Source organism: Phoca vitulina, unplaced genomic scaffold, assembly GCF_004348235.1.
Source record: "Phoca vitulina isolate PV1807 unplaced genomic scaffold, GSC_HSeal_1.0 scaffold25, whole genome shotgun sequence".
In the NCBI taxonomy this organism is placed as follows: domain Eukaryota; kingdom Metazoa; phylum Chordata; class Mammalia; order Carnivora; family Phocidae; genus Phoca; species Phoca vitulina.
This window is the reverse complement of record NW_022589728.1, coordinates 19,239,392-19,255,679: the sequence shown is the minus strand read 5'-3', so window position 1 is coordinate 19,255,679 and position 16,288 is coordinate 19,239,392. Positions and strand designations below refer to the sequence as shown.

General features: G+C 37.4%; 1 protein-coding gene across 1 annotated transcript in view; it reads right to left on the bottom strand.

Moving 5' to 3' along the window:
* PREX2 (phosphatidylinositol-3,4,5-trisphosphate dependent Rac exchange factor 2) overlaps positions 1-16,288 on the bottom strand; it is a 285,562-nt gene that overhangs the window by 7,675 nt on the left and 261,599 nt on the right. Inside the window, exons 38-39 of the mRNA XM_032421606.1 lie at positions 8,524-8,626; positions 1,260-1,327 (exon numbers count right to left, since the gene is read on the bottom strand). Coding sequence (XP_032277497.1) covers positions 1,260-1,327; positions 8,524-8,626 — 171 coding nt within the window. The remainder of the gene's footprint in view (positions 1-1,259; positions 1,328-8,523; positions 8,627-16,288) is intronic.

Sequence of the window (16,288 nt, the reverse complement as noted above, 5' to 3'; positions counted from 1 at the left end):
CCAAATATACCATGTCTGCTCAAGGTGTTAGAGAGAGAATGCCTATGTGAAATGATTCGTTAGCAACAGAAGGTCTTTCTAACCTAATCAACTATGAAAGATAACATTAATAAGACTTGAAGATTAAATAGAGTCAGAAGTCAGAACTAAAAATAAACACACTTAGAACACGAGGGCTCCATCCATTGTCAGGGGGAAAATGTGTTTTCCCTTTGGAAAGTACTTCCATTACCCACATACTTTTTTTAGAATGAAATATAACTTCATAAATGCTGCAGTCATCATTCTCACTCTGGTAACTGCTTTGTAAACAGAAACAAAGAGTGTCTTGTCTGTGACAGTGCTTGGAGGAGGATACTTTTTGTTAAAATGCCAACTGTATAAAAACAATCAAATGTAAAAGAAATCATTTAATATTGCCCCACTTCAAGAGAGACGGCTGCCTACCCTAATGCCACCGGAGAAATGAAATGAACATTTCTTTGATGGCTGTTCCCATGTGCATTTATTCCAAAGGTGGATTAGAGTCCCTTCTTTTGATGATACGTGAACTGGGAATATCTGGCATGATCACAAAGAAAAAGCTCATTCGTTCATTTATTTATTCATACATTCTTGAAAGCCAATATTCAATGTCTACTATATAGCACTATGATGAGCAAGGAATAAAATAAAAAAGAAAAACATATTCGCTGCCTCCAAAGAATTCATATTCAGGTTGGGCAAGGAGTCATGGAATAATATTTTGTAACACAATATGGTAAGGGCTATAACAGACCAATACAAGATGATAAGGGAGCGCAAAGAGGAAGAAAATTCAGCCAAGACGTTGAAGAGAAAAGGACATCTAAGTTGGGTTTTGTGGTTAAGTAGGAGTTCTTCATACAGACACAGATGGGAAAAGCAATCATGCCCAAGGTAACGGCATGCGCAGGCATAGAAATAGAAATGAAAATGGCATTGTGTTGGTTCAGTACAGTTGGAATACAAATTTTAGTAGCACCTACGTAGACTGCAAAACAGAATAATGTCAAGACTTCTATTACCTCTCAGTTTGCTTCCCCTAAAATTCCATTGAATTCAGAGACCATTTATGCCTAGTCACATTTAGCTACAGAGTGTTTACGAGGCCAATTTGCATGCTTACAATCGGTACTGCGCTAGGCATGTGCTGGGGCAGGTGCGTAAGCTGTGAGTGACCCTGCCTGGGAAATGGTGGCCAGCCCTTTGCGAAAGAGCAGACCTGGGGAGTCACTTACCTTGGAGCAGACTGTGGGGTTCGGTCTCTGATTCCCAAATTCTTTGCTGTGTTCTGAACTCTTGCTCCCTGAAAGAATCAGGGAAAATCATTTTTTAGCTTTACATTGTATTAGTAATTATTTAACATACCATTAACATTTGAGAGTAGAGTATTTATTCCCACAATGTATTTAATGTCAAGAGAGACTAGATGAAGCAGAAGAGAGAAATCATCTGAGCATTTTCATAACTAATGCTTTTAAGAATCAAAATATGCTGATATATCGTTCCAAAGGATTGATATTTATTTCAGTAGCCATCCGAATCATTCAAAATAAATTTAAATCACAGCTTCTTGTTCACTATCTCAGCTACGTCTTTATTCCTAGAAGCAAGCCATACTTTAGATGTTGAAAATAAGAAATAAGCAGGCTACAAATACCTGCTGTGTCCCCACTTTTGGGGAACAGAAATCACAGTTCTATCGCACTCATGCACCTGTTTTGTCCTTAGCTGAATAATTAGCTATTTTAAACTTCATAGTATTTATCAAGAAAATATTTTCTTAAATAGTTCTAAAGCAATTTCTGGACAAGGCATGGACATGTGGATCTCTGAAATGTAAGAATTCTGTCTCGAAGTTTAGAGTCCAAAGACAATGTACTTTAGCCATGAAAAAGTCTTCACAACCTGCCAAGTTCATGAATGATGCTATAATCATTGCTCAGTTCCTAATGGGAATTAGTTACTACATAGAACCAAACACCAGGGTTTGGGGCTGAGAATAGATGAAGGAGAGTGGTTTAAAAAAAAACTCTGAAACTCTCTCTCCTGGTACCAAATTTCTGAGCTGTGGGAAGGGGAGAAGAAAAGGAGAAAAGCAAGGAAGGAAAACAAAACCTATTTTCTCAAGTTAGACCAAATAAAGGAAAGCAAATAGGGAAAAGGGGTGGGGGTGGCAGAAAGACAGATGGGAAGGAATTTAGGAATCACAATTAAACAGTTAAAAAATTATTTTGTAGTACTTTTCAACTTAGAGAAAAGTTATAAAAGCAGAACAGAGAGTTCACATACCCAGCTATGTAACCTCCCTCTAACACTTACCCTACAGTATGATGACCAAAACCAGGGAAACAACCTTAGTACAATGCTGCAAGTCTTATTCAAATTTCACCATTTCCCACACTTGTGTCCCCTTTCTATTCCAGGATCCAATCCAGGATCCCCTACTGCATTTCGTTTTCTTGTCTCCTCGGTCCTCTGATCCATAGCACTTCCTCAGTTTCTCTTTGTCTTTCATGACCTTAATATTTTTGAGGAGTACCGGTCATTATTTTGCAGAATGTTTCTCAATTTGGGTTTGTCAGATCTTCCCTCATGATTAGATAGAGGACATGCATTTTGTGCCTTCTCGGTGCATGAGATCACTGACGTTGACCGTTACATGATGTCTCTACGTCTTATCATCGGTGCCATTAACTTTCATCACTTGGTTCAAGTGGTGTCTGGCAGATTTTTCCACTGTAAAGTTTCTACTTTTCTTTTTGTAGTTAATAATTATGTTGGGGAAGATACTATGAGACTATGCACATACATTGTTTCTCTTCAAACTTTTGCTCACTGATTTTAGCCTCCATTGGTGTATCTTGTCTGCAAAAATGATACTGTAGCATTTAGGAAGGAATGCTTCTATAAATAAGAGTCATCCCTTCTCCCCAAATCCATTATCTATTTATTTAAGTATTTATTTAAATCAGTATGAATTTATGCATATTTATTTTATTCTGAGTTATTATCCAATATTTCTATTATTAATAATTTTTTTTTGTTGTTAAAATTGTTCCAGATTGGCTGCTAGGAACACTTTCAGGTGGCTTCTCATGTCTTCCTGAAAGAATCACAATCATTTTTGAATACTTGTTTATTTTTTGGTACCTCAAGATGTTCTAGGCTCATCTTCTCCATCTCAGCTGGAAATTAACCACCTCTCCAAGGATCCTTGGTTCTTTTTAATGGAGAATTACATTTAGAACCCAAGATCTGGACACTGGGTACACTCATTGCTACTACTGGCATGTAACTGCTTCTAGGTCTTCTCAGGAGACAGGCTAGTTGACTAATGCCAACATACTCAAACATCAATAGTTATTTCTACATCTAAGTATATCTCTGTGTGTGTCCATCAGTTCAGACTGCTACCTCTGATTCAATCCCAGGCCATAGGGTTCATTCTGGATTACAGCCTTCTCCCTTTCCCTATTTTTAACTTCTTTTTCTGACAGTAAGAAACTTTATTCTCATTATTTACAATATATTTACTTATCTATTCAAGTCTAGTATACACATAAGCTAGTTTTATAATTTCTGAATCATAGCCCTGTGAGAAACAGATTTACTATAGTATTTATGTATAATTCTTTTTGTCTTTAGTCTCGTAATATTCCATTAAATAATCTAATGAAAGACTTTTGCTTTCTTAAAAGGTTGCAAATAAAATTGATGCTTATCATGCTGACCACAACTATTGGCATATTCCACAGTGAATTCAACTAATGCCAGGTACTTGCACTTTTTTTTTTTTTTTTCAAACTCAGGAGTTTATTCATATGTTTTTCCTATAAGCATCACAGCATCAAAGTAGGCAGTGACAATGCTGTCAAGACGAGATCCCCAAAAATCTCCTTTCTTACCAAACCCCAGTTATTCTGTGATACAAATGTGAACAGATCTAGGCATTTGATCATAATTGACCTAAAACCATTATAACAATTCTCTTCTTCACTGTCCCAGCATCACTTGCAGATATGGGTGGTCCAATTCTGGACAATAAAGTACAAGTTTGTTACAAATGTCTCTGGAAATGTTTCTTTCTTAATTAAAAGAGACCAGTGTGGTTAGCACTATCCCTCTCTCACATTCTGCCTTTATATCTTAATCAAACATTTATGATGGCTGGAGCTACAGCAGCCATCTTGCCACTATTACAAAATAAAAGAAAATACTTAAAGGCTGGTGGGTTAGAAAGAATGATAGAGTCTAGATTCCTAATGGCATCATAGGACAGCTGACCTGAATATGGATAAAAAAATGGCAGTTTGAATAAGTTGTTGTTATGTAGGTACTTGCTGCCCGATGGAGTTCTAAATGATATGGCTAGAATGCCATTCTTTAACTTTTTTTGGAAAAAAAAAAAAACTAAAACTGTCAGTTATGATAGAATTCTCAAAACACAGATACTAATTATGAAGCTACTGATCTCATGATTCTGCTGTGTTCTAAGAAATGCAAAATTAGTTGTAAATTTTTAATCTAGGTAGAAAATAAATCCTACCACTAAATGTTTAAGTAATGCTTGCTCCCTGGTCATTTAGAAATGTTATTCATTCCGTGTAATGCTGACACAGTATATTTTAAAATTCTTAAGCAAAATTAATTTTATATTTGCTTGAATTAGGAGAAATTAGACATCACATTAGAAGTTGGAAGAGAGAGAGAGGGACAGAGAGCGCACATGCATGGAGGGACAGAGGGAGATGGAGAGAGAAACTTAAGCAGACACCACGCTGAGCGCAGAGCCTGATGCAGGGCACAATCTCATGACCCTGAGATCATGACCTGAGCTGAAACCAAGAGTCAGACGCTTAACTGACTACACCACCCAGGTGCCCCGATACTTGCACTTTTATACCCTTGCTCATGTTGTTCCCTCTACCTAAATACCCTCTCTCTCATCTTTCCTACCTGTCCACATCACATTTATCCCCCCAGGCTCAAATCAAATACCATCTTGGGCAATAATTAATTGGTCCTTCACTGCATCAGGTACTGTTTTAAGTACATTGAGTATATTGCTTCATTTAATCCTCACACCACTATGGGGCCAAGTGCTATTATTATCTTTGTTGTAATAATGAGGAAACTAAGTAACAGGGAGACTTGTAATCTTGTCCCAAATGATACAGATAGTTAACACTGGCCTGGGATTCAAATTGAGGTTGTTTGGCTCAAGAATCTATGCTATTAAGCCACTATCATATTACCACTTGTGGCATGAAGCCTTTTCCTGGTTATCCTAGTTAGAACTAATTCATTGCCCACACGTCATTCAGCATCTACTCTCTGCTAGGTACTATTCTGGAAACCTGTGCCACCAAAACAAAATATACTCAGTGTCCCAGCCATTGAGGGGCTCACTGTCTAATCACTCATTTATTCCCTGTCTTCTGTCCTAAAACACTGAGGTTGTATATCACTTGTCTGTTGGTGCCTGTATCACCATGATTTGCCCCCACGTGGCCATCATGAGATGGGGCAAGAACCACATCTTCCTTAGTCTTTGATATTGGTGCCCAGTATAATGCCCTGAGATTGGAGGTAAGGAGACAGAATTCTTTGAAATTCCAGTTTTATTAAAAAGGTCAAAACATTTTTGAGATCAGCTTCAACCAAATAATACTTGGAATGATTAATTTGCAGGATAGAAAACTTTGTTTCTAATATCAATGAGAGCTTCTCCCTCAAGCCTTTTATTAATGAGATCCGTTGGTTATGTCAAAGTGCTGCCTAGGATTATGATGATCGTTATCAAAAAATTAGAAGGAGTATGGGACCCTTCCTTCTATCTTTCAGCTTTCCTTCCAACAACTTAACCAGGGCATTCAAAAAGTCTATGAAAAGTACATATACAAAATCTGTACATGAAAACAATAGTGCAGCTAGAAGAATAAATCATGCTGAAGAGTTTCTTCTTCCTAAAAAGGAAACTAAAGATCTTAGAGAATCTTATTTATTAACCTGGCAAATATCCCAACCATTCAGTCTCTGGAGGGTTTTATCTAAATGGCTGAAAGGCAAAGGGAACAGAAAAGTTAGATCTTTGATTCCCACCTGTGTTCTAACTACTCAGATCACAGGCAGGGGAGAGTTGGCTTGTAGAGTGGATCCCAGTCACTAATCCCACCACTTGTACCAGCTGAACCCTGGAGAGAGGATGAGCAACAGAGAGAGCACTGCAAAAATCTCTCTGTGCGTCAGTTTAGGCCAGTTTCTCCAAAGACAGGAGCCCCAGGCTCTCTGACCGACCTTTCATGAAGAAGTCAGAAACCAGCTCTTTGTCTCCAAGCCACTTGGAGCAGAGAAACAAGTAACAAAGGAGGGAAGCTACCTATTCTAAATGTATTTATTTTAAAAATACGGAAGGGAGAAGTGATAACGAAAAACAGCGCAGTTTAGAAATCAACCATGATTTGATAAGAAACTTCATAACTTTTCAGTTGACTTAAGTTATATTTTATAAATACAGAATAATATATATTAATAATATATGTAAATATCATTATGTACATTGTATCTCAGAAAGGTTTGCACTGGTTAAACAAGTCATTAAGGCTTACATAATATGATTTTTACTTCCCATCTCTATTTTATCTACCTCTTTTTTCAGTTGTGAGAACTTAAAGGTTTTGATTATTGAAGTCCATATAATATGACTGTATATCTAGCCAATCCATCATTATTCCTGTACTAGAGTATTCTAAAACAGGCTAATAACAGTCTCTTAGTCTCGCCATAAACTATAATTTTGAGATGGCTCCTTCAAGTCTTACTGCAAATTTACTCTAACAGCAACAGAGTGAAACAGAATGTTTAGTCTCTCTGTATTTTTGGCATACCAAACCCAACCCTGATATGGATAATCACAAGTTTACCTTGATCTATTTTTTAAAACCAAATTTGTATATCCACCCAAAAAATCCTTCCAAAATCTGCTGGCATTTGCATCTGTATTTGCCCTTTTCCAGCTGACCCATAGTATGTCCTGTGCTTCTTGTGGATCTAACCTTTACTTAGCAAATCCCTCCTGGACCTTGTGAGATCTTGGTTTTTAGTCTCCAGCCCCAAGGTTCTCAGCCTGAAGCTCCAATGTAGCTCTACTTGTTGCACCTTATTTCTGAATTGCAGACCCCAAACTGGTGCCGGCCTCATGACTGCTTCCATGGATTTTTTTTTTTTTTAACATTCTGTAGTATCATCTTGGGAGCAAACCCACAGGGATTTGTATGTTTGTGTAAGAGTTATACGCTAACTCTTGAGTAAATAAAGCAGTTTTAACTACAAAAGCATATCTTGAAAACTAAGTCACTTGGGGTGCCTAGGTGGCACAGCTGGTTAAGCATCTCTTGGTTTCAGCTCAGATCCTGATCTCAGGGTTGTGGGATGGGCCCCAAGTTGAACTGAATCGGGCTTGAGCTTAGCGGGGTGTCTGCCTGAGACTCTCTCTCCTTCCCCTTTGGCCCCTCCCTCCGTGTGCTCTCCTTCTCTTTCTCTAAAATAAATAAATAAATCTTAAAAAAACAAAAACAAAAACAAACTAAGTCACTCACTAACACTGGGCAATTCAAACCAAGTGAGCATGTAGAGAGATTTGTTAAATCAATTTTCTGTGGTAACCCTGAGAAAATGTGGCAGAAGAAAATATAAAATTGATCTTTTCCAACTTATTTTGTGTTTCTACTAAGTTGTGTCTTTTCTATTAGATTAAGTACATTTTCCTAATAATCAACAAATTAGAGGTTAGTGCATTTTTCTTATCTTTTAAAAGAATTTTAAGAGTTAAAAACCAAACTGTGACATTTAAAATACCATTGGGTATTATATCCAAAAGTTCATTCTCTTGATAAGAAAAGTATATTCCCACTTAAAAATACTTCAGTGACCTAAAGACATTCCTAAGATTGCTATTCATCCTCTGAAGGAAAATCTGAGGTATGTGCTCTATCTTCAGAATAATGCACAAGTTTCTTAGCATGGCTTGGCATTCACTTTGGGAGCTCCAGGAGCAAGCAGGGCCCTCAATTCTTTCCTCTTCCTTGTCTCCAACCCCTTCCTCAATGTATTCCCAGAGCCTTAGTAAATCACCTGCAATGCCCCCCAAATGCCATGCATCCCTTGACCTCGTCCTTTACATAAGCCCCAAATCCACTCCTGCCCGATATGCCTGTCCAACCCTTTCCTCCTTCAGGTTATCCCTTTAGACATCTCTTTTTTTGCTTGGCTCCATTTCTCGGAGAGCCCTCATATAGATGCCTGTACTGCCTTCATCCCTGGGAGTGTTTCCTGTCCACGCTTACCCCCTGAGCCCGGAAAACTGTCCCTCACATCCAGGCACCCGTGAGACACCTGATAAATGCTGATTACTCCAATTAAGCCTGATAAATCCTGATTAAAAGGAAGCTTCAAGTCCAGGCCCTGTGAAACAGTCCCTACACGGTGCGTGAGACCTACCTGCTTCCGCATCACATCTGTGGCCTGCATGATGTAGCGAGGAGGCAGCCCGTGGCTTCGGGCCAGGATGATGGCCTGCTCCAGCGTCACGCTCAGGGTGCACCTGCGTGCGAAAGCAAAAGCAAGTCAAACGCCGTGGGCTCCCATTAAGCACTTCACAACAGTTTGGGTTACTAATGAAGAGGAGCAGAATACATTACCCCTAATCTCCCTCCTCAGAGAGTTACTCATTTTTCTTTGGGTATCCCCCACGTATTCAAGAGGTATACATGTTAATAAACTTGTTTGTTTTTCTCTTGTTAATCTGTCTTTTACTATAGGGGTCTCAGCTAAGAACTCAGAAGGATAGAGGGAAAATTATTTTTCCTCCCCCACACTAATTTCAAAATCAAAACACGTTAGCCAAAATGGAAGCAGCCAGACAATGAACCATTGATTTTTCTACATAGAACACCTGTTTTTTGTTTTGTTTGTTTTTAGTAGGCTCCACACCCAGCACGGAGCCCAGCGTGGGACTTGAACTGATGATCCTGCGATCAAGACCTGAGCTGAGATTAAGAGTCAGATGCTCAACCATCTGAGCCACCCAGGCGTCCATAGAACATCTGTTTAAAAATAGATTATAGAACTACATGATTGGGGTCCTAAAACTCATAATGAACTATGTTTATGAAAGAGTTTATATACATACAATTAAATAAACAGAATTATAATAAAATCTATTATCAGATATTATTCTTTACTGGTATTTCATGTAATTTAAAAGAAAAGACTTCCTAATATTTTTCATACATGTCTACATGATAGTTAATAGATTTATACTAATTTATGCCCAATAGCTTAGAAAAATAAATAGTGAAATTAATATTCACTATGATCAGAACTGATATTTTAAAAAGTATGTTTCTTGGACCCAGTCTAAAAGACTGTAAAAATTTCAAAAGGAGCTTTTAATTAGTTATACAGGAAAGTGATGCCCAGAGCAACCCTGAAAAAATTCAGAATTCAGCCCCTGAATTCAGTGATCGGTGTGCCTTTATCCTTTGCCTTCCCTTTTAAGGCATTTCTTTTATGTCCTTCAACATTTTTCTCTTCGGCAGCTCTTACAGCCTACTTATTTGTCAACATTTTCAGGTGCTGGTCTCTGAATTGCTTTTTAGGGGTACCTTTTGCATACATTTCACTAAAATGTTCATTACTTTTATTTATTATTTTTTTTTAATTTTTATTTTTTTTTAAAGATTTTATTTATTTATTTGAGAGAGAGAGAATGAAAGACAGACAGCATGAGAGGGAGGAGGGTCAGAGGGAGAAGCAGACTCCCTGCCGAGCAGGGAGCCCGATGCGGGACTCGATCCCAGGACTCCAGGATCATGACCTGAGCCGAAGGCAGTCGCTTAACCAACTGAGCCACCCAGGCGCCCAAATGTTCATTACTTTTAGATGTTTTGTGTAAAATTCGTATGAGCAGATTTTGTTTTACTTTGCTTTTCAATTTATGGGTAGTTATTCTGAAAAAATTTTTTTCTATTTTTGCATTTACCTCCCTGTAGTTTTTGGTAGTTTTTTACACACGTATGTATCTAGGTCTGTTCAGTTTTTCCTTGCAAATGAAAGGTCTACAAGGCAATTGCTTCTATGTGAGGAATATCTAACTCACTTATCCCTGGTTAGGAGGCTGTACTAAGGAAGTCCAACATGTCTGCTAGATTTTGATACTGATGAATTAAGAAAAAGAGGAGTAAGGGGCTTTAAACGTTACTGCTGAAATTTTAGAAAGAACCTGACGTGTAATTGTATTATTATGCATCATTGGATTCTAAGGAGAAACCTGTTGAGTTTCATTGGCTGTTCAATGACCTGACAAGCATTAACATGACACAGAACTCTTTACAAAGCATTAGTAATACATAGTCTGATGGGCTGAAGTGTTACAGTTAGCTTTTGGTAGTATGTGATATTTACAAATATTTAGTGTATGAGTCTGATAACAACAGATACTTGTCGTTTTACATGCTCCTGCATGCCCTAGAAAGCCAAGGAGTATAGTTGACAGTTCACACTTAAAAAATCAATTTTTCACAAAGCATTTAATTGTCAGCTTACTTGACAGACCATAACCTTTTTTTCCTCCTTACAGTCTCTACTCCAATTTTAGGTCCTTATTGATTCTAACACTTTAATCAATAACACTCATTACACTAGCTGAATGACACTCAGAAAAAAAATCTTTATTTTTTTCTAATCAAACTGAAATATGTCTGTTCTTCTAGATAAAACATGACTTGCCCTCCTTTGCTTATAACACTTACTTGTTGTGAAGAATTTTTAACAAGCATTCTATAATTTTTATCCATTTTTAAAATCTTTTTAAACGGATTTATTTCTCCCTACTTCGAGCTGTAATAAACAACAGTACAGTAGCAAATTATCTGCCAGAGACTTTAAAATATTTTACTGTAATCTCCCGATCAATCAGCATGGCCAGTACCATGCTCTCTGAGAATGTACCTCAAAGTGTAATTTTTTAAACCAATCACACACGCATCACCTAATAGAAAAATCTACCTTAAAATGGATGTATATGCTTTCTTTCACTACCATTTCCAAAACAGATGGCTTTGTCTACCTATATCTGCCTGACCATACTAACCACTGTGTATGTTCCAGTTAGGTCCCAAGATTAATTTGAAATTTTTAAAAAGTGAAACATTTAGGGGTGCCTCGGTGGCTCAGTCAGTTGGGCATCTGCCTTTGGCTCAGGTCATGATCCCAGGACCCTGGCAGGGAGCCTGCTTCTCCCTCTTCCTCTGCCTGACCCTCCACCTCGTTTGTGCTTGCTCTCTCTCTCACTCCACTTTCTCTCTCTCAAATAAATAAATAAAATCTTAAAAAAAAAGTGTATTTAAAAAGATATAATGAGGTCAATGTGGGAAATAACTGCCTGTGTTTGATTCATAGTTTACTTGTCCAACAGAGGCCTACTTTTTCCCTCACAGCATCACAGGATCCCATCCTCATGAATTAAGCATGTGGAAGAAAGCTCAGCACTAATACAAAACTTTGCTGTTAATATATCACTATTTGCTTCCTAGCTTCTTCTCTTCTCTCAGCTATATTAATCAGAATGGAAGGTGGAAATATTTAGCGTTTGCAAGAAGCATTCTGATTCTAGCATTCTCTGAAAGATTCCAGATCCAGAGAGTGGCACATGGTTTTTCAATAGTGCATAAATGGATACTCAGAATCAGGTTTTACAAGAGATCATTTGGTTTTATAGGTACTTCGGTGATTACCAGTGAGACAGCTCTGCTAACTCTGGACAAAAGAATGAAGGAGCATTAGGAAGGCTGGGAATCCTAGGCAAATCTATTCAGTACAAGAGTTCTTATCTGACCCACCAATTTCCTTGCTAGCACTATCTCTGTTTTTGTATTAGACAGTTAAATTAAAATTTAAAGAAATCTATATTTTGGCCCCATCCTGGAAAATATGGGCCTTGGTTTCCAGCTCCTTCCAGCTGCAGTGTCATTTTTAAAATTTAGACAACTCTTCCCCTGGGAGTCACAAAATAAAAAAATAAAGGTCACAGGGTAGACTTTGTCCTTCATAAAAAAGCATAACAGTGTATATAACATATACACTGAAGGAAGTTTTTCCATAATTTGAGTAGTAAGACATTCCAAGTAATAGCTCTGCTTAGGGCATACTCCTGAGAAAATGTACTTGACAGGGCTATAAAATTATGCAGAAATTGTGAATTTACCCACAGAAAGAAAAAGGAAAGGGCCAATATATCTGTGCTTATGATGAATAAATCTTCTTGACATATTTTGTATTAAGAATAGATCCCACATCACATCAGAGATTTAGCAGTTTTAATATGATAAATGTAACCTGTGGTTAATGGGTCCAATTTAATTTGAAAGGCACTTTGATTTAACATTGCTATGGAAGAGTCACAAAGAAGTAACTTTTATTCATTCATTCACTCAACAAATATTTTTTGAGTGTCTACTTTGTACCTACAAGTTCCATTAGATGCTGTAAGAAGTGGATTTGCTATCAAGCTAGAAAAGGTTGATAGTCGGCGTCCCTCACTTGTATGGATCCCTAGCAAATTGTTCACATAGCCACATGCTTTTATAAATTTGCGAAAGCAAAATGTTTTAACTGCAAATAATTATGACTGCTGTCTTGACCATGTCTATCCCAACTTCCCTCTGTCGTGTTCTGGAGTGTTCAAATGGCCATGATTATTTCTGGAACTGAGCTAAAGGACGTAGAATTATGGTGCACTTAGGCTAGATTGACTGGAACCTATGTATATGATTTACAGTCACTTCCATTTATAGTTAGGTTATTTTTAATGTCTCCTGGTGTAGAAATGGACTCCAGAGTATTCGTACTGCCCACTGTGCAAACTCACTCACCTAATATTGAAAAGGAGGGGTGCAGGGCCCAAGGTTGCAATGCAATGTTCATATCCTGAGGCACCCAGGACTGTATGTGGTGGAGGAAAAACCAGGCTAGAAATGTATAGAGCCAGAAGCTAGTCTGTGCGATATTCTTTCAAACATTATGGTTCATATGCTACAGAACCTTATAGGGGTTCTCATATTTGACAACAATTTAAAAATTTATAAGAGATTTAGCAATAATGTTGAAATTAAAAGGCTTTTCTAATCAATAATTTTTCTTTAAAAATTTGATCAGCCATGCTAGAGACAAAAACAGAATTATTTTCCTATTCTCTCTATAGAAGATTATATCACAAAATTATTATAATTTGAAGAGGCAGTCAAAGAGTATGTTACCAAAAACTGTGGAGGAAAAAAGTATAGAGGTGGGTCAGGCAATAAAGTAATAAACACAGTCTTTTGTCTTTCAGATTTTATAATGCTTGTGGTACTTGCTAGCATTTTAAACTTTGTAATATTTTTCACATTCCAAATAAATAAATATTAAGTTTCATTTCTATTTTTTTTTTTTTGGTAATTTTTCTATTCTTTTTCTTGAAAAGGGCACTTAACTTCAGATCCCCAAATCTTTATCCACTCCAGTGTGCTGGGGATACTACAGCAAACAGAAAAAAAATCCCATCCCTTCTGGAGATCAAATTTCAGGGGGAGGAAAAAGAAATAAGAAGCAAATACATGATACCAGGTGGTGATAAGTTATCCAGAAATGTGAAATTTTTAAGGGACTAGAAAGTGAACAGGGTGCCATGGCAGAGGGAGATGCTGTTATTGGGAAGACCACTTCAGGGACAGCAAGTGCAAAGGCCCTGAGGTTAATGCATGTTCTGTCTGCTTAAGAGCAAGTGTGGAGCTCAATGTGCAGGGGCACACAGAGAGGAGAAGGAGATGAAGTTAGAGAAGTAGTCTGGGCCCCAACTTGCATGGCCTTGAGGGTCAGAGTTTAGGACAAAGTGAGTCTTTTATTTATTTCCTTGGTTGATGTGAAAAAATTTTCAACATTTACATTATGTGATGTAAAACAATAATTTGTTAGGCAAATTATCAAAATAATTTACTAAGTATGTATCCTTAATATGCTACCAATACTGTATTCAAAGCATCTTCAGTTGCTTTCCAGGCAACATTTGCAAAAGCAAAGTTTTCATCCTGATGCTTAAGGATTTCTACCAACTGCTCTCCCATGCTCCACTCCATCTTCCCAGCACCCCAGCTACTCCACCCTCCCCAGAACTTCTTTCTGCTTGTGGTCAACATCTTGGTACCACTGCATAAACCTCTCCCCAAATAAGGAATGTCTGTCCACTTCTGAAGTGTCTTTCAACATATCACAAAACCTTTCTGAATGTAGAATAGCAGTTGACAACATGGGTGTCCCAACCAGAGGTACTGGGATTTGAGGACGTCTCGTAGGACTTCGGCCAGGTTACTTCTACTCTCTCGGCCTCCATATTCTCATCTGTGCAATGACAAAAGCTGGCATACTGGCCGCATAAAGTGCCATAAGAATTATCTGAAGTGGCATGTGTGATCACTTAGCCATGCCTGCGGTGATGCTGTTCCCACCCTTCTTTGCTCCTGAGCTCCCACTGTAAGTCCGCCTATATGCGCTCATTATGGGCAACACATTACTTGGAAAATCCGAGGAATGTGAGCTTTCATGAATCCCATTTCCCAATCCCCACTGCATTTTAACTGTTTACAGAAGCTCTTTCTACTTTTTATTAAAAAAAAAAAAAAAAAAAGATGTTCATTAAAATGACCTTGTGGTTAATTTTTATAAAATTTTATAATTTTATAAAATAATGATGCTATATGATTATGATAAGTTCATGAAGTTAATGACAAACTTCCACTAATATCTCTTTTATACATTGGGATTTGGTAGAAGTAGAGTCCATCTGACTATAATTTGGTACTTGCTAATATGCTTCTTTGTGATTTTTATTTCGTATGTTTGTCCCAACTGATCCTAGACTTCAGGTTTCAATTTTATGTGTCAAACTGTAGAGTGAAAGGTCAGGGAAAGCATGTGAAACAGCCTCCTGTCGGCCAGTCTAATTTCCAGATGGCAGGGGTACAAAACGATCAGCGTCCAAACCTCGCCCTCAACTAAGTCTCATTGGAGAGACAAACCTTATTTTCCTAAATTACTTTAAATGCGACATATTGTATTTTGACCATTTATTAACTCATGTCTATTACACTATATTTAGTTCACTTTGTAAGACTTCAAATCTGGAAGCAAGTACATTAGTCCTTTTTTTAAAAAAATGTTAATTCTTCTCTTTAAGATGATTCATGATATTTCTATAATAAATTACATTAAAGATCCTCAACACCCAAGGATCTTCTACATATTTGGTCATGTACCATGATTCCAGACAAAAACATCAATTTTACTCCCAATTACCTTTTTAAAAAAAATTTTTTTTGGTTTTTTTAAATTCCCAATTACCTTTTAAAACCTCCAGAGCTCTAATGCTTCATTTAATGTTGATTCAAATTGTACTGAATGAGGACGCAAATTTCCCAAAGGTCTTGAAATGCATTAAATTGAACCACTGGGGACATGCATCACATCACCCCTTTTGGGCCACAAGGGTGACGCAGAAACTCGCAGGGAAACTGATGTGGGAAACCAGAACCATGTGAGGTTTACGGCTTTGAGCTCTGCTTTCTGACAGTGGATTTATTTGCTGACTCTTAGCTCACAGTCAGGACTCTGCTGTTTTCCTTAGTAGCTAATCATTACATTGTTCTCTCTTGGGGGTGATCCCACAATTTCCTATTAATAATGGAGAAGGGTCATTCAGATTCTGACACAAATAAAACACATGAAACACTAGTGTGATGAAAAGCTCTGAATTTGCAGCCACAACAATTTGCTATAAACTAACATGATGTATGGTGACTAACATAACATAATAAAATTAAATTAAATTTAAAAAAGAAAAAAAAACTAACACGATGTAGATGATTAAGTGAGCAACATTAAAATAGAAAATGCAATCTTTAGCAAGGGGTAGTTTGTTTTTTATTTCCCCACAGTTGTAAAATTGAGGCTAAACATTACTTTGCAAATTTCTATTGTACTCCTCAATAATGGTACATATTTAATTACAACAGAAAACTATCCTCCAAACAAAACTCATTGGAGTCACTGGATTTAGGGATACACGCTAAGACTTCAAAGGCTTCTTGAGCAGCTATTTTAACTACTTTGTGCAAAATAGTGGAATTGAGGCACTTGAAGAAATATATTCTCTTTTTTTGTGCTCCTGTAG